The sequence below is a fragment of the Salvelinus sp. IW2-2015 genome, linkage group LG30 (assembly GCF_002910315.2).
Source record: "Salvelinus sp. IW2-2015 linkage group LG30, ASM291031v2, whole genome shotgun sequence".
Lineage (NCBI taxonomy): Eukaryota > Metazoa > Chordata > Actinopteri > Salmoniformes > Salmonidae > Salvelinus > Salvelinus sp. IW2-2015.
The window spans coordinates 14,370,709-14,394,940 of NC_036869.1; the positions used below are offsets into that span (position 1 = coordinate 14,370,709).

General features: G+C 45.7%; 1 protein-coding gene across 6 annotated transcripts in view; it reads right to left on the reverse strand.

Annotated features, from left to right (window-relative positions):
- Positions 1-85: 85 nt before the first annotated feature.
- Positions 86-24,232, reverse strand: part of LOC111954823 (A-kinase anchor protein 9) — a 126,213-nt gene continuing 102,066 nt past the window's right edge. For 2 of the 6 annotated variants that reach the window (XM_070436176.1, XM_070436174.1), the window contains exons 24-54: positions 23,811-23,928; positions 22,598-22,636; positions 19,940-20,172; positions 19,475-19,594; positions 15,578-15,745; positions 14,559-14,663; positions 14,069-14,221; positions 13,065-13,193; positions 11,541-12,587; positions 11,191-11,331; positions 11,053-11,097; positions 10,738-10,878; positions 10,474-10,518; positions 9,637-10,359; positions 9,321-9,381; positions 8,848-8,969; positions 8,505-8,705; positions 7,496-7,663; positions 7,052-7,181; positions 6,577-6,790; positions 6,213-6,363; positions 5,678-6,034; positions 4,781-5,086; positions 3,404-3,633; positions 3,152-3,257; positions 2,729-2,914; positions 2,283-2,489; positions 1,867-2,099; positions 1,637-1,731; positions 1,042-1,302; positions 86-861 (exon numbers count right to left, since the gene is read on the reverse strand). In XM_070436176.1, coding sequence (XP_070292277.1) covers positions 818-861; positions 1,042-1,302; positions 1,637-1,731; positions 1,867-2,099; positions 2,283-2,489; positions 2,729-2,914; positions 3,152-3,257; positions 3,404-3,633; positions 4,781-5,086; positions 5,678-6,034; positions 6,213-6,363; positions 6,577-6,790; positions 7,052-7,181; positions 7,496-7,663; positions 8,505-8,705; positions 8,848-8,969; positions 9,321-9,381; positions 9,637-10,359; positions 10,474-10,518; positions 10,738-10,878; positions 11,053-11,097; positions 11,191-11,331; positions 11,541-12,587; positions 13,065-13,193; positions 14,069-14,221; positions 14,559-14,663; positions 15,578-15,745; positions 19,475-19,594; positions 19,940-20,172; positions 22,598-22,636; positions 23,811-23,928 — 6,279 coding nt within the window. In that variant the 3' untranslated portion in view covers positions 86-817. The remainder of the gene's footprint in view (positions 862-1,041; positions 1,303-1,636; positions 1,732-1,866; positions 2,100-2,282; positions 2,490-2,728; positions 2,915-3,151; positions 3,258-3,403; positions 3,634-4,780; positions 5,087-5,677; positions 6,035-6,212; positions 6,364-6,576; positions 6,791-7,051; positions 7,182-7,495; positions 7,664-8,504; positions 8,706-8,847; positions 8,970-9,320; positions 9,382-9,636; positions 10,360-10,473; positions 10,519-10,737; positions 10,879-11,052; positions 11,098-11,190; positions 11,332-11,540; positions 12,588-13,064; positions 13,194-14,068; positions 14,222-14,558; positions 14,664-15,577; positions 15,746-19,474; positions 19,595-19,939; positions 20,173-22,597; positions 22,637-23,810; positions 23,929-24,232) is intronic. The other 4 variants (XM_070436178.1, XM_070436177.1, XM_070436175.1 and 1 more) reach the window with 4 other exon arrangements.

A 24,232-nucleotide genomic window follows, 5' to 3' on the forward strand; every position in this document is an offset into this window, starting at 1 on the left:
AACAGTTAGAACTAATTACATGTGTACTTGTAAAATCTGATTGTGTGTCAGTGATGCTGAATTGAAAAAACAGTGCGACCACATATTTCAAGTGTTAAAATGCATCTTTAATTAAATTTTTAACAAAATACCCAGAAAATTCAAAGCTCCTACCTTTACAAAAATATGTCTTCTACAAATTGTAGTCTGTCCAAACAACCATTCTAATAAAACACAGTGTAGTGTATATAGATCCTGTAGCAGCCTCCTCAACAGTAAAGTCAAACATTCTCCATGTCAAGAGTTCTCCTAATTCCCGTCTTGGAGAGCTACTGGGCGTGCCAGCCCGGCACTAACAACAATTTCCAATAAATCAACCAATCATGGTCTTCCGTTTAAGAAACCACGGTTACTTTAAATCAGGTGTGTTAGAGCTGGGCCGGAGCAAAGACCTGCACACCCACCCGGTACGTCTCCAGGACTGGAGTTTTCCGGCGAAGCCTGCTCTACATATTCTTCCACCCACACAAAGTAACATACACAGTATAAATTAAGTTAATCAATGTTTTTTGTTTAAATTAGCATTCCACAAATATACATTTAACGTGATTGTGTTTATCCACAACAAAGAGGCAGACCAAAGTTTACAAACATAGAAGCTGTTTCAAGTGCTGGCGACAAAAAGCTTGATTATAAGATGTCCACACACAAAAAAATTGTTTTTTGGTCCCCACGTAATATATATACTGTACACAGCAGAATGATACAAAATACCAAAGCTCAGCACAAGAAAAGGCAACAGTTTCTTCAAGACAGTTTCAATGTAAATTATAGACTTCTATCTTCTTATTCCAAAGTGCAATTGAGCATATGAAGAAGAACCTAGGAAGGGAAAAATGAAGTTGTTTAGATCCCAAGACTTAACTCTTGACAAGAACATTGGAAGCATCATCTGCACATATTTTGTGGAGTGATTGAATGAGGGCAATTTCTGTTTATGGCATGACATTATTTAACTCTAGATCGTATGAGGTAGTATGGTTGGAAGTGTGTGTGTGTTACCTGATTGCACGCTCCCCAGTCTCCTCTGCAGGGCCTCCAGTCTGGAGATGTAGTCGGTGAGCGCTCGGTCAGGGTCGTAGTTCTGGAGGTGAGAGCAGGTCAGAGGGTCCCCAGCCATGTGGAACCTGTGTTGTGCAGAGGAAAGGGCGGAACTGGGGGAGTCTCGTCCAGTGCGCCCCCTGCTGGCCCCTCTGATTTCCCCGTACACCTCCACACTGCCTGCTGGATGCAGGTAGGGTGAGTCTGTCCTCACCTCGATACCTGAAGAGGAAGAGAAACAGTTCAGTCCTCTGTGTGGTTTTTCTCTCACAAAACCGGATCAATGAGTCAGCAGGACAACTTTGAAAACCAATGAAAAGGTAATTATTAATTTTCTGCTTTTGTTTGAACATGGCACTTTAGAATATTCAGGTTATTTATTTAGGTTAGCTAGCCGTGTGGACCACCTGACCAATCAGCACTTAATTGATTACAAGTGTGTAAGCCTAGGGTAGCCGAGCTTGGTTCTTTACCATTTAACTCAATAACCAGTTCATTCATTCCCAGTTCATTTTCTTTGTGTTGGGGTTAGTGTGAGGGAGTGTGATTTCCATACCTGGTGACTGTCCCAGACCGTTTCTGTTCACGTTGCCAGATGTTATGGACCTCATCCCCGTAGATTTATGCCATCGCTTGACCAGGAAACGCATTCTGAAAGAACAGAACAGTTTGATTCAAAAAGATGGGATAGAGGACCATTAGAGTACATATATCATAAGTATTAGCTATACCATAGCCTCCTAACAGGTGCAACACCATCCTACCACTTCAGTTCCAATTGTTTACCTGGAGAGGGCGATGGAGACGCGGACAGCCGAGCGGAAGCGCGTCAGCCCTCGGCGGTGCTGCGTCGGGGACTCCAGGCTGCAGTCGGAGGGCCGGCCGCCCATGCGAGCAATAAGCGACAGCGTGGCTTCCTCACACTCCTGGAAGCCGCCGAGCAGCAGCAGCAGGTACTTCTTCTGGTAGATGAGGGCCTTGCGGAAACTCTCGGAGCGCAGGTACTTGCCATACATCCTCTGGAGAAGGGGAACAGGAGAGAGAGAGAGAGGAGTGTTGTAATAGTGTAAGTGTGAGAGTTAAGTGGGTTTTATAGATGTGCAACAATATATTTGCTATTCAACTCTGACAAAGAGTGGAAAAGTGGTCGATTTGTAAGGAGGTGAGTGTTATGGAGAGATGCAGGGCAGCTTTGAGCTCACCTTCAGTGTGGCGTTGTCTGTGTCCGGTCCGGTCATGTCTCTGAGGGACTCTGTCCGGATCTCTCCCTTGAGTCGGGTCACCTCGGCCTGGGCTAGACGCAGGCCCTTCTCCAGCCGGCTCCTCTCCCTGGTCCAGGACTCGCGCTCCGACGAGAACAGAAGGCTGGCCGCCTCCTGCTGCTTGTCCACGCCGCCTCTCCTGCTGGACTGGAGGGAGGGATAGAGGTAGAGAGGAGTGATGTTAGGGTGGTGCAAATTAACGCAATGTCTCCACACATTTTTACTTCTCTGCCATTTCTAGGTACTTCTGCAATCCAGTATTGTACTCTGTCCCATCTCTAGAGTCCCACCCTGCCACTGTACCTGTATAGTATTAGACTATTATTGTACTGATCCCAGACCCGTCACCAGCCCTGAATTGCATTAGATCTAGTATTGTAACTCACGCTGTCCCCTGATCCCAGACCAGCCTGGCGGTAGCGTCGAAGCTCATCTTCCAGGCGGAGGACCTGGTTGCGCAGATCGTTCTTCTCCTCTGTCAGACGGCTGACGAAGCCAGTGAGCTCAGCATTCTGCCTCAGCAGCCGCTCTGTCAGGGAGCTGGACTGGCCTCCCGCCAGTTGGGCGGTGCTCTGTAGACACAGCAGAGAAGAAATGTCAGTACTCAGTAGCCACTGAAATGGAATAGCTTACTCCTATATGTGCAGGTGTTGGGCAGGGGGATACTATTTAAGTCTGACTAAGACCAATGTTTGTTTCCTGTTGGGTTTTCTATGTGGTTTATGTATATAATGTGTGAGCTGTGCTAAGATATTTTTGTAGGACAATAAACAACAATCTAATCTAAATAGTCTGAAGTGTCATCTCACCTCAGGGACCAAGGGGAGTGCTGGGAACTGCTGCAGCATAGTGATGACCTCATCAATATTGGTCTGCAGCCACGACAGCCCTTCACTGTCCACCTCCGTAGTCAGCCTGTACATACACACATATGGATTCATCCACACAACATCAATCTACACCTGCACATATTGACAGGTTCACCTCAATGAAAAGTTGAACTGATGTATATAACATGTACAAATGTTTTGAGACAAAGTTGTTAAGAAATTGTGAGATACCTGCCAGAGCCCTTGCTGACCATGGTTCGGATCTTGGCTGCGATGAGCTGCAGTTTGCCCAAGACCTTGTCTGAGTGTTTTGGGTTATGGTGGGGGGCGAGGTTGCCCCCTGTCCCAGTGACCTCAAGGAGGGAAGGCGCGCTGGATTCGATAGTAAGCATGTCGCCAGGCTTCTGCTGGAACACCCAGTCTCTGGTCCGGTCGGTGGGAATGCCCTGCCACACAGCCTGCTGCTGGCACAGACACGGTACAGAAAAGTTTCAGCTCAGAAGACACCTAGCACAGTAGAGTTTATATAACTTATGACCAACAGACTCTCAAATGGCCATAATTGTGGATTATAATACATTATAATTCTGTTGCTGAGCGTAAAACAGCTCCACCTTAGCTCCACCTCCACATTATTACAAAAGTATGTGGACACCTGCTCGTCGAACATCTCATTCCAAAATCATGGGCATTAATATGTAGTTGGTCCCACCTTTGCAGCCCTAGACCATTATTCCGACTTCACCAAACTTTACAGTTGGCACTATGCATTCGGGCAGGTAGCCTTCTCCTGGCATCCGCCAAACCCAGATTAGTCAGATGGTGAAGTGTGATTCATTACTTCAAAGAACGCGTTTCCACTGCTCCAGAGTCCAATGGCGGCGAGCTTTACACCACTCCAGTCGACGCTTGGCATTGCGCATGGTGATCTTAGGCTTGTGTGCGGCTGCTTGGCCCATTTCATGAAGCTCCTGACAAACAGTTATTGTGCTGACGTTGCTTCCAGAGGCAGTTTGGAACTCGGTAGTGATTGTTGCAACCGAGGACAGATTATTTTTTACACGCTTTCAGCACTCGGCGGTCCCTTCCTGTGAGCTTGTGTGGCTGACCACTTCGTGTTGTTGCTCCTAGACGTTTCCACTTCACAATAACAGCACTTACAGTTGACCGGGGCAGCTCTAGCAGGGCAAATATTCCGAACTGAATTGTTGGAAAAGTGGCATCCTATGATGGTGCCACATTGAAAGTTACTGAGCTTTTCAGTAAGGCCATTCTACTGCCAATGTTTGTATATGGATTGCATGGTGTGTGCTCGATTTTATACACCTGTCAGCAATGGGTGTGGCTGAAATAGCCGAATCAACTAATTTGAAGGGGTGTCCACATAGTTCTGTATATATAGTGTGATTATTTTATCATACATAGCCGGGTTCTAACAACAAGAGCTTAATAAACACAATATATTGTAGTACCAATAACTAAGAAAAAATGACAATATTCCTATTGGATTTTTCTATAAAATGCATTTCAATTGTATAATCTGATTCAAAAGCGCTGTATTTGGTTCATTCAAAGTGTATGAATGTAGGATATAGGAATGTGACCCACGTTTTGGTTATCAGGCTGCTGCTGCGTCCCGCTTCCGACCATCTCCCCCCCTCTCATCTCTCCCAGCCGGACCACTTTCTCCTGCAGCCTCTCCTTCTCTTGCTCCAGTCGCTTCCCCTGCTGCACCTCTCTCACCAGCTGCGCCATGGTGTCCCGCGCCTGCTCCCCCAGGCTTTCCAGCTGGCCCCTTGTCTCCCGAAGAGCCTCCTGGTCCTGGCATGACCTCTGAGCTGCCGAGGTCAGCTCCTGCTCCCGTCCCACAGCCTCCAGCTTCTGGGCCTCCACCTCGTCCAGCAGACTAACCACCTGAAGAGGGAATAAATAGGAGGTCACAGGATTTCGTGGGAATGCAGAAGTGGAGGTAACTATAGTTACTATAATAGTAATGCCTATGTAATGTCGTCATGACAATTTGAAGAAAGCAGATGCACCATCTGATAAGCCAATAGGGTGGCACAATTTAGTAGGGGTGCAGAATCACATGACATAACTGGTCATAATGCCAACCCAATATTTTCACTAGCACTTTCTGTGAATCTCCTGTGTGCAGGGCATTGATAGCAGCCTGGCTGATGCGACCACATAGCTTGAAAGAGCTGTGACTCACTGGTCTGGACAGGAGGCCGTTTGTTAATGCTCAGAAATTGTGCGAACTTGATTGGTTCTCTCAACCAGAAAAAAATCCTGGGGGGTTGAGACTTCTCGCTGTTTGGATTTGAAAACACAACAGTTGTAATGGAAGGGGGTGGCGCTCGGGGGCCGTGTGTGGCTGTGGGTGTTTGAGTGAGAAAGTACAGCCCCCTTCATTGCATCATAAGACTTACTGTAAGTAAACTAGTGTGAATGTACTTGTGTGTGTGTGCATCTGCTTCAGCTACAAACAAACAAACAGCCCACCTGAGCATGCTTCTTGTCCATCTCCCTCCGCAGTCCCTCCAGAAGAGCTTCGGATGACATCGCCCCTCCCACCACTTCATCCTCCCCACTCTCAGCCCCCTTCCTCTCTGGGCTTTCACTCCAGGAGGAGCCGTGCTGGCGGAGCTCCTTCTCTCTCCCCAGGGCGCTACTCAGCTCCTGGGCCCGGGCTCGCTCTGACTCTAGTTGGATGTGGAGCTGTGAGGCCTGGGTCTGCAGCCTTGAGAGCTCCTGTTCGGCCTGGACGGAAAGCTGGGAGGTGGACTGGCGCTCCTGGTCTAGGGCTGAGGTCAGCTGGGCTACGTGACTCTGCTGCTCCTCCAGGGCCAGTTTTAGATCCTGAAGGGAAGGGGTGTAAATACAAAGATAAGTGTGAAAAACACTTGAGTAGACCTACTCCAGTGACTAAGGTGAACACATTAGTAAAACACTGCATTTAAGTCAAATACACTAAAGTGAAGACATGTGAAATTACACTGGGACACCTGTCTACTACCTTCCCTAAAAACTGTCTTACCTCCAGCTCCTCGCTCTCCAGCTCCTCTTTCTTGTCAGATTTACACTTCTCCTTCTCGAAGGCCCACTGCATCTCTCTGGCTTTCTTCTGTTCGTCTGCCAGTCTGTCCGTCAGGGTGTCCACCTCAGCAGCCTTCTGTGACACCTCCGTTCTAGAAACAAAGACACCGGTCTGGATCCATCCAACAGCAACTAGGAAGGTAAACTAGATGTGTATGCAATACCAATGTTGGGAAGGTGAGTGTAAGTCGATGTTTGTTTCTGTATATCTCTAAATAGTCTTACCTGAGAATGTTCTGCTCTTTTATGTGTCAAACTAAGACACTGATGGTGTGTGTTTGTGTGAGCGTGCATTAAAACCTTACCTGACTGTGTCCAGCTCCTTCAGGTGTTTTTGCTGGGCCTGGAGCGTGGTCTCCAGCTCTAGTTTGGTTTGGGCCAGCTCTCCCTTCAGCTCCTCCAGCAGAGCCCTGTCAGCCTGCTGCAGTGTGGGGGGCTCCTGAACGCCACACAATCCAGCCTGAGGGGCTCCTCTCTCCCTCTGCTGCTCAACACCAGGCTGAACACTGGGCTGAACACCTGAGTGGGACGAGCAGCCGGACAAAACAACATGCAAGACAGAATCAGCTGCGGTTTCTCCTTTTTATATTGATAATATTGGTTGCATTGAGTTGAATAGCTGTGACCTCATCTAAGACAATTTACTATAGATATTAGTCAATCAAAAAATCTATGAATTTATCCATCCAGCCAGCCCCTACACGTTCATCCATCATCCCTATGTGTCCTTACCACCCACCCACACAGCACGAGAAGCAATTGGAGGGCCAGACTACAGACCTTGATTGGATCTGCCAGGCTCCTGGGCTTGGATTTGTTGTAGCTGGGCCCGGAGCTGCCGGACCTCTGTCAGCAAACTGCTTCTGTCTGCAGCCTGCAGCATCCCCATGGCATCCCTGTGATGGGCATCCTGTAGATTTACACAAAGACACAGTTTAGCCTTGGAACTTAATAACAATGCATATAACCACCAAGTTTTTCTACGAAGTGAAGAAATAGACCCTAGACTAAAACTGCTCTATATTTTTGTATTACCTGTTGGCTATATCCCACTCTCCAGCTAGCTAATAGGCTAATACCAAGATAAGCAGGTAATGTCTAAGGCTAACCTGAGTGTTAAGTGTTTGTTAGCTACCTGCTCAGCTAGCATGTGCTCCAGCTAGTTGAGGCTAATGCTAAGGTTAGCCAGAAGTTAAGCGAAAGTGTACATAGTTTTTCAGTAACCTGCTCGGCTAGCCTGTGCTCCAGATGGTTGAGGTGGATGACAGCGTCGCTAGTGTCCAGCTGGTCCAGACGGGCATAGAGGGTGCTCTTCAGCACACTCCGCTCCCTCACAAACACCTGCTGCACTGCCCCCAGCAGCTCTCCACGCCAGTCCGCACTACCTGGAGTCTGAACATACACAAGCACATAGACATGCATATTTACAGAAAATGAGGGGAAAAAAGGGTTTCTGAAAGCTTAATTAAGCCTTAAAAGCAGTGTTTCACTTAAGCTGGGGGAGGGGGTTCTACTAAGCTTTATGGAATTGTTTTAAGAGGGTCATACTAAGGATAATTTTGCTATTTTATTTTGAATTTTAAGACCCCTTGAAGTACCAAAAAAAGTATTTGATGAAAGTATTTATTTGGCCTTACTGCTATTAGCCCAGACAAACGCATTGAATAACAGATTCACTAAACTTCCAAAGGAAGTTTGTTCTGAAGTGTCTATCCTAGATCTCAAAGATATAAGAAAGATCAGGAAACATTTGTTATATATACATACACACATACTTTTGTATTTAACCTCTTATTTTTGTCACTAAAGAGTCTCCATATATATTTCCATAATTATTTTTCGACTGGGACCTTTAGACGAGTCTTGTGAGGCCTGTGTGTTTCCTAGAGTCCAAACTTTTTGGACGCTACAGACAGAAGTTGATAGATCAGCTGTACCAACTTCAGACGAGTCCCAAGACACTTGTGGAGGTCATAGAGCATAATGTCTCATGGTCTGACAAACACCGCTCTAGCTCTGTCACCTTTCACGCTGATGCAGAAGTGTGACAAATATCTCTAACTTAAACTGATGTTTTTTTTGGGGGGGGGGGTTGTATTATGCTAATTCGACACAGACACAGACATCAACCTTGGGGGTTAAACTGAGACCAACAAAACCCCTACGGTATTTAAGTGAGGCTACTAGTACAAAGTATCCACGCTACACAGTACATATGCTACCAGTACTGTACCTGTGTTTCCCTGCTGTGTGTCTGCATCTGGGAAATGAGGGCCTTGAGGGACTCCACAGTGGCCAGCAAGGCCCCTCTCTCTTTGGGCCAGCCCTGGGCATGGTGGATCAGGCTGGCTGGGTCAGCCTCGCCCTCTGGGATTGGCAGCTCCGACAGGGACAGCACCTGCATACCCTCCTGATGCACCTCGCGGAGCAGGTTCTGGAGGGGACACATGTACAGAGATTCATCTCATAAACATTAAACCATGTGCAAACTAGACATCTACACCAATACACTCAAATACACAGATTGGCATACAAAGACATGCTTAACTTTACATTTCCAAATGCAGTTCTTGTACCTTAATTCTGTCAGGCAGTGCATCGTCTGTCTCTTTCCTGGCTCCCTCTGGCGTGGTCCTGAACTCCTGCTGCAGATTAGGCAGGTCATAGCCTGTACGCTGACTCCATTCAGAACTGCTGTCTGCAATAGGGTACACACAAGGTTAACATTGCATACCAATGGAAGCAAAAAAACTCTTTCTTTGAATAGGCATGCAAAATAACATTTTCTCAAATCATGCAAAGCATCCTTTGTCACAAACACTAGCAAACACATGCATCAACTCAAAAGACTCACACCATGACTCGTAAAATGCTGTGTTTGTTGATAATGTATTGTATACATATTTATAGATTGATTGTGAAGGTGTTATATCGCCCAAGGTATTGTGATTACTAGGGAAAGCATGCAACCTCTTGAGAGACACTTGGCATAGCATTGAATACAGAGGCTCACATTTGGCATGGAGGTGCAATGTGTGACACAACTTACCACTGGTGTAGCCGTCTTTGAATTGCGATCCTGCGGGACGCTCTGGTCTCGATGAGGGGGCCTGGGGGGCATGAAACCAGGTCAGAACACAGAAGAGTTTGAATTCCTTTACCTCCCCACTCCCCCATAAAAATGTCAAGCTCATCATCTCGGTCATGTTTATTAAGCACCAAACGAAAGAAAACAGACCGAAACCGGGTTCTGCAACAGAAAACGAAAACAAGCTTCCGGGTAGACTTTTGTTCTGTTACTCACTTCTGTTTTGTGCCTAATGAACACAACTCAGGTCTGCTGAGATGTCGCCCAACGAACTCACCTCATGAGAGCGGTGCAGCTTCTCGATGACAGTCTTGAGAGCCCTACACTCCTCCTCCAGCATCTGAGCGTCCCTCTTCAGGGCCTCGCTCTCTGCGATGTGCCGGGCCTCCATGTCCAGGATCTCCGCCGCATGCAGCTCCTGCATCTGTACGATCTTCTCCTGGTACTCCCCGATCATCTCCTCCACCTCCTCCTCTGACACAGACCTGGGCTGGTCAGATGTCTGGGAGGAAAAGGTCTCCGTCTGGGTGCCAGCATCTGTACGAGGCAGACGTTGAGATACATTAAGACCAGACGATTTGTCGGAGAACATTTGGTTCTCCGCGGCAGAGATCTTCCTGGAGTGCGATGGTTTGTCTTTGGCAGTGGCGGCCATTTTTCCCTTGGCTCCATGGCGGTGGTCTTGCGGTTTGACTCCTTTCTTTTTCGGATTGGAGGCTGGTACCGGCTGCTGCTGCTGGGGTGAGGGAGACTGAGATGGTGATAGGGGGAATAGTGGTGACGGTGACTCTGTGGTTTTCGCCAAGGCTACTCTGAGCTGTTGGAGCTCCTCTTGAAGCTGTGCAATGGACAGGTCGCGGACTTGGAGTTCGTTCTGGAGTTTATCGCTGCACTCCTTGAAGCTGTTCAGGTGTTCTTTGGTAGCAGCTGCCTCTTCTCGGACCTCCTGGAGCTCTTGGAGAAGCTTAGACGCGGTGGCACCGTCACCTTCCGATGAGGCCTGTGAAGTTCGGAGACACCAAAATCCATACAGAAGTGAAGATATGCCAATAGATATTTTTCCATATTGTTGAGTAAAGTTGGAATATTCTTCCATGCAGCAATATACACTTACCCGGTGGAGTTCTCCCTTGAGATGTGCTATGGTCATCTCTCTCTCCTTCGGTACAAAATAAATTATTAAAATGGTCAGATTGGTTAGTCACTGAAAAGACTACAAACATACAACTCCCCATTTGATCAACATTTTTAAATGTACAGTTATCCACACAAAATGGACAGTTAACAAAAATGGACAATTAAGTTTGGCACCCAAAGACTGCGACTCCCATAGTTCTTTGCTCTGCTGAACACTGGTTGATTGGGACTGTGTTCATACCTGTAGCAGCTCCTGTAGTTTGTCACAGCGTTCCCTGTAGCTGTTGAGCTCCTCTTTGGTGGCAGCGGCCTGCTCTTTGACCTCCTTCAGCTCCCGATGGAGTTCAGACACCTTGGCCTCACCGCCTCCAGATGACACCTGCTGTCAAAGGTAGAAGTGTTAGACGTTAGAATTTCTAGAATTTGGATTTCAAGACAATTCATTTAAGGGAATGTCAAGAACAAGAAAGTATCGCAGTACTTTAGTAACTCTGAGGCAGTAGAATTGTACTGTGTCTGGCAATCGGAGGAACTCCCTTTCACATTAGTTTCTTACCCTTTGAAGGTCTTCTTGAAGGATGGCCATTGCGACCTCTTTTGCCTAAAAAAGTAAAACGTGACAATTGTAACTCCCTCTCATGCAATAATAATAGAGGATTTATCCAACATGGTTGTTGAGTGTGATATTACATACCTTGAGCTCCTGCTGGAGTTTATTGCTGTTCTCCCTGTAACTGCTGAGCTGTGCTTTGGTGGCTGAAGCCTCGTCCCTGACCTCCTGTAGTTCCTGTATCATCCCAGATACAGCCGGCTCGTTTCCTCCAGAAGATGGAGTCTGGTTCAGAGTTCAAAGAGATAGCAGCTTGTCAGCAATTAAACTGTGAAAAACATTACAGGCAGTGTAGGCTAAAGGTATTTCACTCATCGATGGGAAGTACTGCAGGCAAACTCGAACACCTAAAACGTGAATTTATAGGAGGTAGTGCAGACTAGAGCTAACTTAACTTTAGCCTTAACTTATTGCCTATGGGAGATAACTCCTACCTCTTCGGCCGGAAACGTTCTCTGGTATCCACCAGGCTTGGTCGTCCTCATCTGATTGAGCAAATCCATGAGCATGACCAGCCTCTTCTCGTACTCCAGCACCTCCTCCTCGGAACTGGAGAGCAGCTGCTTCTGCAGCTCCTGGTCCTTCTGTATGCCACTCAGGCCCACCTCCAGCTCGCGGAGCTTCTCCGTCAGGAGGACCACCTTCCCTGTGGGGCCCTGTTTGGCTCCTTGGATCTCCGCTGCTCGGGACATTCCTGCAAACCCAAAGTCGAGTACCTCCATCTGTCCCTGGGGATCCTTGTGGCCGAATTCTTTGGTTCTCTGGCCCTTGGACTCCTGCGATTGATGCGACTGTTGCTGGACGGCGCCCAGTTGGGCCTGGCTGACAAGCGCGGCCGCCACCCTCTCCCTCAGCTTGTCCTCCAGGTCCTGGACCTTGCGCTGGAGSTCGTCWGCATCCTCCTGGGCKRGCTCCACCAGGAACCGGCAGCGGATCAGTTCAGAATCCCTTTCTCTGACACAGGCTTCAAGTTCCTGGACGCGAAGGCTTAGCTCCTCCAACCTGGAGGTGGCGCTCTGCTCCAACGCCTGGATCTGAGCCTGCACCACRAKYAATMCRGCKGTCTTKTCCCTSAGGGCATCTTGCAGCTCCATCGCGGTGTCGTCCGACTGCTCCTTTTCCGATTCGGCTAATGCTAGCCTGCTCTCCTGCAAGTACCGGTACCTCTCCAGGAGCATGCATTGCTCGGCTTTGATGGTGTCCAGCTCTAGTTTGGCCAGGTCCATCTTTTGCTTCATTTCGTCGTACTCTTCCTTGCTGGGACCTCCGACCTGGCTCTCAAACTGCCCCTTGAGCTCCTCATCCGTCTCCGAGGATTGCTTCCGCTCGATGTTGGCTAGCTCCTCCTGGAGCTTGTCGATGACGGCGTTTAGCTGCTCCAGCTCCTCCTCGCTGTTCTTCTTCAGGCGCTGCTGCTCGCTCCGCATGCACTCCACCTGGGACTCCAGCTCCCACAGTAGTTCGTCCCTCGCGTTGATTTCCTGAAGGGAAGGATGGAGCAGTGAATGTAGGTATAAGGACGAAGATGAGGAGGAAGAAGAGTGGCTCATGCTTTCTGGTAAACCTCTGAGACATAGTTGTGCCACGGCAAGATAGTTAATATTGATAAAAATGTTGTGATATATTATCTATGGTTGAGACTCAATCAGGTAACATTTTAGGTTGGGAAACTGTAATAACGGTACTTCAGGAACAATTCTGATTAGTTGGACATTTCTAGGGTGTTCCAAGTGTTCTCAGATGTTTAGTAAGCCAACATAAAAACATATCACAAGACAACAGAGCATGGGAGGCCCACTTACCAAAACCTAAAATAAAATGGTAGGTTACGTCAAAACAAAAATAAAAATGAACGGCTGTCACACAACATACACACTGATCCACTATCACAGAGATATACATATATGTGAACAGAAGATCAAATGGTCTGTCTGTAACGTATATGTATATGGGGTTACCTTGTTGTCAGGGGCTGTTTCCGTGTGTTGAAGCTTAGCCATCTGCTCATTAAGAAGGGCTATTTCCCTGTCCTTCTCCTCCATCACCTTCAAAAGTGTATCATATGTTCGGAGATTATAATCTGCTGGCTCTCAACACAAACAAAATTCACCCTTAATAAACTGGGACTAAGACAATAGGGAAGGAACATTTATGGGGGATTTGTTTATCTTTAGGGTGGGGATACTACCTATCACTACTACCATATTAGCCTAACAGGTCCCACATTTGGTGCTTTGGCTAATGTGGCATATATATATATATATACATACACATATATATACACACATATATATATATACATATATATATAATATATATATATAGAATGTGTTGTCAATTATTTCTGTAGCATCTATATAGGCATTATGAAATATTTATGAAAGTTACATTAAGCCTTAAAAAGTATATTTAGAAATGGAGCTGCAATGTCTTTGTAAAATACTGTAGCTAGGTCTAAATGAACAATTCTACATTCAAGCATTGGTCTGAATCTTTAAGCAGGATAATCTTTAAAATATGCTTTAGTGTATCAACAGTTACCATACAACTCAGTTGTTTTATCCTTTGATATATCATTTGACTGGTCTGCCTTTATGTGGCTTTGTTCACCACGTGTCAACCTTGTTGGATTAAGGATTACCTATAGTAAATGTTAGCCTTTTTCGTGGCTATTTGTTGTGTTTTACCTGGTTGCTGCTAGTCTAACTGTCTGGCATGTCTAAATGTTAGCCTAGCTGTGGCTAAGCTATCGACCTGCTAGTCTAGCGTTGTGGCCCAGGCTACCTACATACTAGTCTGGCTGTGTAGAGGCTAACATTACCTACGAGCTAGCCTAGCGTAGTGGCCCAGGCTACCTACATACTAGCTTGGCTATGTGGTGTCTAAGGCTACATATGCTAGACTAGCTGTGTGGGGGCTAAGGCTACCTACATGCTAGCCTAGCTGTGTGTTGGCCGATTACCTGGAGCAGGCGGTCCTTGGTCTCCAGGTCTTGCTGCTGGGTGCTCAGCTCCTTCCTCTGGATCTCCAGCTGCATGTGGAGCTGCTGCACCTCATCACTCTTGTTCTCCAGCTCCTCCCGGAACTGCTCCAGCTGCTCCTCCAGGTTACTGATCTGGAAGGGGGGAGTCAAGCTGGAGTGTTGTGTGTTCTTTTCCATCTAACTGAGGACCAGGGCATCGACACATGAACAGGGTACTTGAAATCTAAGTGGGGACCTGTCTTGTGTCCATCATTGGCTATTGATGGAGCGTGATATGAGGCGAAGTGAAAGATGGTGGGCAAAGGGTTGCAACAAGTAGAGGAATGTTCCACTTTGTGTAAATCATCGGGGAGGCGATAACCAATCAAGGTTTTCGCTGGCTAGCTTTGACACAGTGCTGGATTGGCTACTTAGAAATTCCCTTCCAAACATGTGAAAGAAAGAAACCCCCATAAGACCAATACATTACCTCTTTCTCTTTCCTGTCCAGAGCCTCTCTTTCAGTCTGTAGCTGAGCCTCCAGTGATGAGTCCCCAAGCTCACGAACAGACACATGCTGCCTCTTATCATCCACCTGAAACAGACATGCATGCAAGCAAGCAACGCGCACACACAATACGTTATTATTTAGCGACCAGTCATGCGCGACGCATGCACACACAAGCAAACATACACACATCACACGCAAGAATACATACAAGTATACACACAAATCTCAGGATAGCCACACACACACAGCCATACATGTCATGCACTTAATCAGCTGGGCAGTAGCAAGGTATGGGGACATTTCTTTCACTGCTCTGTTTCAGCCTGCCAACAGTGATATTGGTTTCAATACTCATTATTATGGGCACACACATTCTCAGCCATGATGTCGGGTAATGCAGGTACACTCAATCTCCTTTATCAATGCACACATACACAAACACCCATATATATGCAAATATAGCTTCACGCTGTCACTCATACTCTACCAGAACACACACTCATTCTGACACAAACATGCACTCCATCTTCTCTCTCTCACACACGTTATGTTCTTCTATCCTCGTGCGGACCTAAAATCAATTTCCATTCAAAATCCTATCCCTAATAGTAACCCTAACCACTAAGCTTAAAATATCCTTTGTCCACATGGGGAAGTAGCAATTTTCCTTGTTTTACTATCCTTCTGGTGACTTTGAGATTTTAGGTCCCCACTAGGAAATAAGAAAGCCCCCCCCCCCCCAACACACACAAACACACTCCCTCTGGGGAACAATCTTGGCAGTCGCTAGTCTTAACACAGCATCATCAACAGCAGTGGCGGGAAGGATTGGGGGGACTGTCTCTTTCTCTCTCTCCCTTTATCTCTCCCCACTCGCTCTTTCTTTACTTGTTCCTCTCCTCTCTTTTTCCATCTTCCTCTCTTTGTTGTTCTCTCAGTCTCTATCCCACTTCATCCATCCCCCCTTCCTCTCCACCCATCTCTCTTGTCTCTCTCACCGTCTCGGTGCTGGCCAGCAGCGCCTGCTCCAGCTCGCGGATGCGACCCTCCAGCTTGTCAATCTCCTCGTTGCGCTCGCCCACCTCGCGCTGCAGCTGTTCGGACGTCAGCAGCAGCTCGCTGCACCAGTCCGCCTTCTCCCTCAGCTGCTGGGTCAGCTGGTCCACCTGCGAGAGGAGAGGGATGAGGAGGAGGAGAAAGAGGGATGGAAAGAGGGGTTTCAGTGTGGATCGTACAGTCTGTAGCTTCAGTGTATCACTGTGGCTAGCTAGTAGTAACACAACACAGTAGCTGGGAGGTCAGCTGATCCACCTGCCATTTTGAAGAGGGGAAAAAGAGGAGGTAGTAGGGCTGGGAATTGCCAGGGACCTCTCGATACGATATTATCACGATACTTAGGTGCCGATGCGATTGTCATGATTTTATATGTATTGCGATTCGATACTGCGATTTTATTGCAATTTGATGTTCCAAACATATTACTCACTAAATGTCTGCTGCAGAGAGACAGAGAGCATTAGGAAATTAGTTTTGAACAGTCATGGAAATAAAAGTGCTGGAAACATGTTGGCTCACTATTTAAAAAGAAAACACGCTATAAAATAAGAAATACCAGAGTTTTGGTGCAGGTACAGCCGACCAGCACTAGCTAACGCTACATAGCAAAAAATGTGTATGTATTTTACTAATCGATACTTGGCGTCAAAGTATCGATAAAATATTGCCCCCCCCAAAAAACTGCGATATGTAACTATCAGTTTTTCCCCCATCACTAGGGGCTAGAGGGAAAGAGGAGGGCTTCGGCGAGGATGGGAAAGAGAGTCTGTCTACCTGTCATTATGCAGAATGGATGATATGCTTCCATATGAGAGAAGCTGCATTTCAGTATACATTAGCTACTAGTAATAGCTAATAGATTAGCTGAGCCACCTGCCGTGTGGAAGAGGGGAGGAGCAGAAGGGAAAGATATTCGTTTTTAAACAAGGATGGTTATGCAATGGTACGGCTGAACAACAGAGGCAGTTTTAATGTAAACAGGAGCAATACTATGAGGTCAGATGATCCTCACCTGCTACATGGTAGGGAAAGAGGGAGATGAATAGGGAAAGCGGGAGATGAATAGGGAAAGAGGGAAAAGGGGGGGGAAGAGGGAGGTTTTGAGTGCAGCTAATGATATTTAATAGAAGGTCCTTTTCAATGACACTAGCACCACTAATCGCTGGGATCCACCTGCTATGGTGGACAGAGGAATATTCAATGGGACGAAAAGGAGCAAGAGCAGAGGAAGGGAAAGAGGGGGGCTCTAATGTGGTTTGCAATGACAGGCTGCTACCATGCAACTGATGGAGTTCTGTTAATAGAGAGAGGCTGTTTCAATGCAACTAATAGCAATACCTTGGAGGTCAGCTGATCCACCTGCCATGGGAGAGAAGCAAAGAGGAAGAGAAGCAAAGAGGAAGAGGAGCAAAGAGGGAGAGGAGCAAAGAGGGACAGAGAATGGCCTTTAATGAGCATAGCAGTGACTAATAGGAGAAGGTGGAGGGAGAAGGAATAGCGCTAAGATTATGATAGCAGAGAAAGGCTGCTGTGATATAGCCAACTGCATTTAGCTTAGCAAAAGCAGGTCATTACAGTATCAATAATGGTGTTTAAAAAGAGAACTATAATTCAACTCAATAATTCTGAGTTACTTGTAGTGACACATTTCCACAACACATGCCACTATTGTACAGTTAAAGACTGAACACAAACAACAGTATGGTAACAAATGTAAAACACAGCTGATGGCAACAGCAAGAAGAGCCACTGCCACAGCATGCCAAAGAGATGTGGAGCTATGATGATGCTAATGACTTTTAGCAGAAACCAGCCACAACAACTCAGTTGACGTACAGTAAACCAGAGAGAAGCAGTATATCACAGCTGTTATGATAGCAGATGCAATTATAATGCAAAGACAGACCTCCATGGTCCAGATGATGATGCTCAGCAGAAATATCCTAATGTAATATCTAATTACATTAACTAGCTACAACATGGTGCGAGAGTAAATACAACCTCTCCATGGACACCACTTTTTTGAAAGATAAAACATATATTAAGTGTTTAGGACAAGACCACTGTTAAAACCATTAATGTTCAATAAAATGTTCCATAAAAAAAAACTAGAATACTAGTTGTACAAAGCGCATTACAAATCACACAATACCCACACAGTTAATAAACAAATCACCATGGCGATGATTGACAAATCAGCCCTCACCCCAAAAAAACTCATCAAAAATCACATCCAGCATATAAATTCAGCAAAAAAAGAAACGTTCTCTCACTATCAACTGCGTTTATTTTCAGCAAGCTTAACATGTGTAAATATTTGTATAAACATAAGATTCAACAACTGAGACATAAACTGAACAAGTTCCACAGACATGTGACTAACAGAAATTGAATAATGTGTCCCTGAACAAAGGGGAGGGGTCAAAAGTTACAGTCAGTATCTGGTGTGGCCACCAGCTGCATTAAGCACTGCAGTGCATCTCCTCCTTATGGACTGCACCAGATTTGCAAGTTCTTGCTGTGAGATGTTACCCCACTCTTCCACCAAGGCACCTGCAAGTTCCCGGACATTTCTGGGGGGGAATGGCCCTAGCCCTCACCAACAGGTCCCAGACGTGTTCAATGGGGTTGAGATCCGGGCTCTTCGCTGGCCCTGTCTTGCAGGAAATCACTCACCGAACGGGCAGTATGGCTGGTGGCATTGTCATGTTGGAGGGTCATGTCAGGATGAGCCTGCAGGAAGGGTACCACATGAGGGAGGATGTCTTCCTTATAAACGCACAGCGTTGAGATAACAAGAATGACAACAAGCTCAGTCCGATGATGCTGTGACACACCGCCCCAGACCATGACGGACCCTCCACCTCCAAATCGATCCCGCTCTAGAGTATAGGCCTCGGTGTAACGCTCATTCCTTCGACGATAAACGCGAATCCGACCATCACCCCTGGTGAGACAAAACTGAAACTCGTCAGTGAAGAGCACTTTGTGCCAGTCCTGTCTGGTCCAGTGACGGTGGTTTTGTGCCAATAGGCGACGTTGTTTGCCAGTGATGTCTGGTGAGGACCTGCCTTACAACAGGCCTACAAGCACTCAGTCCAGCCTCTCTCAGCCTATTGCGGACAGTCTGAGCACTGATGGAGGGATTGTGCGTTCCTGGTGTAACTCGGCAGCTGTTGTTGTGCAGGTGTTGTTACACGTGGTCTGCCACTGCGAGGACGATCAGCTGTCCGTCCTGTCTCCCTGTAGCGCTGTCTTAGGCGTCTCACAGTACGGATATTGCAATTTATTGCCCTGGCCACATCTGCAGTCCTCATGCCTCCTTGCAGAATGCCTAAGGCACGTTCACGCAGATGAGCAGGGACATCTTTCTTTTGGTGCTTTTCAGAGTCAGTAGAAAGGCCTCTTTAGTGTCCTGTAAGCTGTTAGTGTCTAAACGACTGTTCCACATGTGCATGTTCATTGAACAAGCATGGGAAACAGTGTTCAAACCCTTTACAATGAAGATCTGTGAAGTTATTTGGATTTTAACGAATTTTCTTTGATAGACAGGGTCCTGAAAAAGGGATGTTTCTTTTTTTGCTGAGTTTATGTCCATTATCCTTCAGTTCCAGTTTGACTAGTCTGGGATCATATTTGGGTAACCACAGGCAATTCTACCCTCCCCACTGTCCTGGCTGACACTGAGCCCTCATGTACAGAGCAACAACAGTCAATTTTTACAAGACGAGCATATACATTACTGCCTTTCCCATTGTTAGGGAACAAAAGGAGAGAGAAACTGCCTGTGGGGTCCAACAGGGCTCAGTGCTGGGGCTATTGTGGAACTGTACTGTTACCTCTCTGCTTCTTTGCTCAGAGCCGGGCTGCTGCTTCTGGCTGTTCTTCAGCTGCTGCTCCAGTTTCAAGATCTCCTGCTGGAAGACGTCCCTCTCATGTTCCCGGTCAACGGCCTGCTCCTGGGGTTCAGAGATGAAGGCAAAGCCTTTAAAGGAGAGTAGCTATGGGAAATACCCATTACATATCAAATTAAATTATATATACATTGAATCAGAAATGCATGGATGATGAATAAATGATGGATCAAGTGTAGTGCTTTATGCACTGCCTAACCCCCAATAACCAAAGTGCACATTCATATAACATTCATGTAAATCTGTATTCTTTTAAACAATAGACTTCCTCTGGTCCTCCCCCATCCACCCCTCCCTCTCTCCCCATTCATCCATCTCTCCCATCTCTATCCATATCCATCCATACAGCCATGCATCCATACTCCCCATTCCCTCCCCTCTATCTCTTACATCCAGGAACCTCCGATTCTTTTCCAGTTGTTTCTCCAGAGCCTGGATCTGCTGCAGCAGGTCGCCGCTCTCAGTCTTGCGGGCATGCTCCAGCTCGATGACCCGGTTGATCTGCTCCTCCAGCTCAGCCTCCAGTGTTTTCACCTGGTGCAGAAGGTCCAGGCTCTCCTTCTCCGCCTGCCGCTGCACCTCTACCTTCTCAGCCATCAGCTTCTCTGTCTCCTCCAGGAGGTCTGGGGTGAAGGGAGGGAGGGATGGACAGAAGGCATCACATAAGGTGGCTTTGGAGGGGAGGAGTCAATGATTTTGGACATACAGGTTTGATTCCAGCAATGAACAGGACAGGATGCTGAGATGGAGTTGTTGTGGACTGTCGGTCAATAATCCAAAAATGACACTGAGCCCTCATGTACAGAGCAACAACAGTCAATTTTTTTACGATTAGTTTCAAATCTAAGTATATTTAGCTGTTTTTGTCTCAGAACTTCTAAACTTGTGTTTTACGCATTTTAACAGCATTCCAGTATTGAGATGGCTGCTTTCAGCAACATGTCACCAATACAGTCCTCCATTTCAGAATCATGTAGCTACTGTATATAACAGACACCCAGTATCACACCCAGGATCTTCCAAACATATCCCTTTAGTAATCCACTGCCATAATTTAACCAACATTGAACCAACCAACATTGCTTCCCCCAGAGAAGAACCAACCCCATTGTATTAGTACAACAGATAAAAAGATAAGAGTGCAAACCACAGACCAACGACGTAGACAGTGCTATGACGGTGCAATATCCATGCCCCATATGCATTTGCAGGCAAGGGGTGGGACAAATTCCTAATTGAGCAATCATCTTACTCCAAAGGTAGCAGACATTGTCACGATGTTAGCATGGACAATGTGAAGTAAGGTTAGGGTGAGCTAAATTCTTCTGAACATTTACATCAAGGGATTTTAATTTAGGAGCAAAGATGATTGCCAATAAGGAAATACTTATGCTTACAGTACCAATGTCTCAAAATATAGTTCATCAGATTCCTTCAATCGTGCTCAATCATAAATAAAATGAAGATGTTCACGCTGACCCATAAGACATTAACATGACAAACCATGATATAGAAAAGGGAATCAAAAGAAAAAGCGTAAGCAAGGGTTAGTGATTGAGTGAGTGAGCTCATAGCAAGCAAGCTCCAAGCTTTTTTTGTGAGTTGCTGATTTGGGGGTTAAAAAAATACAGTACCAGTCAAAAGTTTGGACACACCTACTGATTCAAGGGTTTTCTTTATTTTTTATATTTTCTACATTGTAGAATAATAGTGAAGACATCAAAACTATGAAATAACACATATGGAATCATGCCTTGTTAAAAGTTAATACGTGGAATTTCTTTCCTTAATGTGCTTGAGTCAATAAGTTGTGTTGTGACAAGGTAGGGTGATATACAGAAGATAGCCCTATTTGATAAAAGAACAAGTCCATATTATGGCAAGAACAGCTCAAATAAGCAAAGAGAAATGACAGTACATCCTTACTTTAAGACATGAAGGTCAGTCAATACGGAAAATTTCAATAACTTTGTGCAGTCGCAAGAAACATCAAGCACTATGATGAAACTGGCTCTCATGAGGACTGCCACAGGAAAGGAAGACCCAGAGTTACCTCTGCTGCAGAGGATGAGTTCATTAGAGTTACCAGCCTAAGAAATTTCAGCTCAAATAAATGCTTCACCAAATTCAAATAACAGACATCTCAACATCAACTGTTCAGAGGAGACTGCGTGAATCAGGCCTTCATGGTCGAATTGCTGCAAAGAACCCACTACTAAAGGACACCAATAATAAGAAGAGACTTGCTTGGGCCAAGAAACACAAGCAATGGACATTAGACCGGTGGAAATCTGTCCTTTGGTCTGTGGAAATCTGTCCTTTACTCTGCGTCTTTGTGAGAACGGATGATCTCCACATCTGTGGTTCCCAACGTGAAGTATGGAGGAGGAGGTGTGATGGTGCTTTGCTGGTGACACAGTGATTTCTTTAGAATTCAAGGCACACTTAACCAACATGGCTACCACAGCATTCTTCAGCGATACGCCATCCCATTTGGTTTGTGCTTAGTGGGACTATCATTTGTTTTTCAACAGGACAATCACCCAACACACCTCCAGGCTGTGTAATTGCTATTTGACCAAGAAGAAGAGAGATGGCGTGCTGCATCAGAAGACCTGGCCTCCACAAATCACCCAACCTCAACCCAATTGAGATGAGTCTGACCGCAGAGTGAAGGAAAAACAGCCAACAAGGGCTCAGCATATGTGGGAACTCCTTCAACACTGCTGGAAAAACATTCCTCATGAAGCTGGTTGAGAGAATGCCAAGAGTGTGCAAAGCTGTCATCAAGGCAAAGGGTGGTTATAAAATAAATTTAGATTTGTTTAAAACTTTTTTGGTTACTACATGATTCCATATGTGGTATTTAATAGTGTTGATGTCTTCACTATTATTCTACAATGTAGAAAATAGTAAAAAATAAAGAAAAACACTTGAATGAGTAGGTGTGTCCAAACTTTTGACTGGTACTGTATATATTTGTGAAGTGTCACTCGACTAGAGACGAAAAAGTAACATAGACTGGCCATGCTCTGATGTGGGACACACCTGCTTCAGGTGCTGCATCGACTGCAGCTTCAACTAGGCCTATAGGAGGAATAAGAAAGCACAGTATTTCAACATGCACTTGTTTTGTCATAAAAAGGAGGAAGACTGGAGGAGAAAGGATGTGAGAGGTGAAAGCGAGAGGTGAAAACGAGAGGGCGGGGCCTCCCTGCATGTGCTGTGGTGGTATTGGTTAAAGCTGTGTCGGCAGAGGATGGATGAGCCAATGCCGTGAGGTGAGAGCCGGCGTGAAGTGTTCCTAAAATGGTCCCCTGTACATTGAATTCATGTGCTTGTTGAATACTTGCCATTTCATTAGGGATTATTCATTAACCTATGGAATACCTTGAAATAGTACTGGATGGAGGTAATGAATCAGAAAATTATTTAAAACGTTTTGCAGTGTGTGTCTTATTAGACAAGTCAAGGTAGTTCCTCCCCGTTTCAGTCGACTTAATTCCATTTGGTGTCTAATGAACACGACACAGGTGAGACTTTTCAGATGCAGTACTTGTGTTACACATGTTCCAGGATTCTGTTTTATCCCAGAGGATTTCCATCAAAAACAGTTACCAATTGTAAACTTCATTACAACATGAATTCATCATGGTCACCCTTTCTACAGGAATTTAGCAAAGTACAGTAATAACAAAGTACATTAATAAAAATTACGAGAATTTATAACACAGAATAAAAATTGTTACAACGTCATTGAGTGATAACACAATAACAATGAGTGGCTCCTGCTAAGCTGACATACTGTGTGATGATGACGATGATGACAAGTCATACAAATAGTCAAATGTAGATCTAATCAAGGAAATAAACCAACCTTCTGTATGCAAAAGAACATGGGCCTGTTTTATCTTCGTCATAGGACCCACAGAAATAAAATGACTGTCAAATTGCCATGGTCTGAAGGGCTTTTCTCATAATACCAGTATTTCTATTTCAATGATACTATCCCCCCACTTCACTCTGCCCACTCTTTGGAGTAGAGATGTCATATAAGACGTAGTCATAGTTCTCTAGTATCACCAACTGCTTGTTTTTGAGCATCTGTATTGGAATAGGCACTGTGCATATTCAATACACTTTACATGATATGAAAGTAACATTTTCACGATTATTTCACTATCTAGAACACTTGAATGTTTGTCAAAATGTGTATTTTGTTCCATTCAGATCCACAAGGAGTAAGTGGTGGGGCACATACGTAACTCGCGGGGGCCGGCATGCTCCCTCATGGCGTCCTGTTGCCGTGACAGTATCTCACGCTCTTCCTGCATCTGCAGCCTCTCCTGCTCCAGTTCGTGTAGGCGGCTGCTCGTCACCTGCAGGAGCCAATGACAATCAGTTAGAGGCAGGTTGACAATATGGTTAGCCAATTAAAAAAATGACAAACAGAACAAACTGCCCTTGCAGTGTGCGAAGTTGCCCGACATAGCGTTAACATTTTAAACAGATGGGAAACAACTTGCAACATAATTGTCCACCATTTTCTTTAAATCTGCATGGATAGTTTTGAGACAATATTTACCTAGTGGGCATAACTGCTTGAAATGACATAATTACATCAGAGCATGTCACCCTAAACGGTTATAAAACACAGTGATTATGGTGGTTGTAGACTGTAGA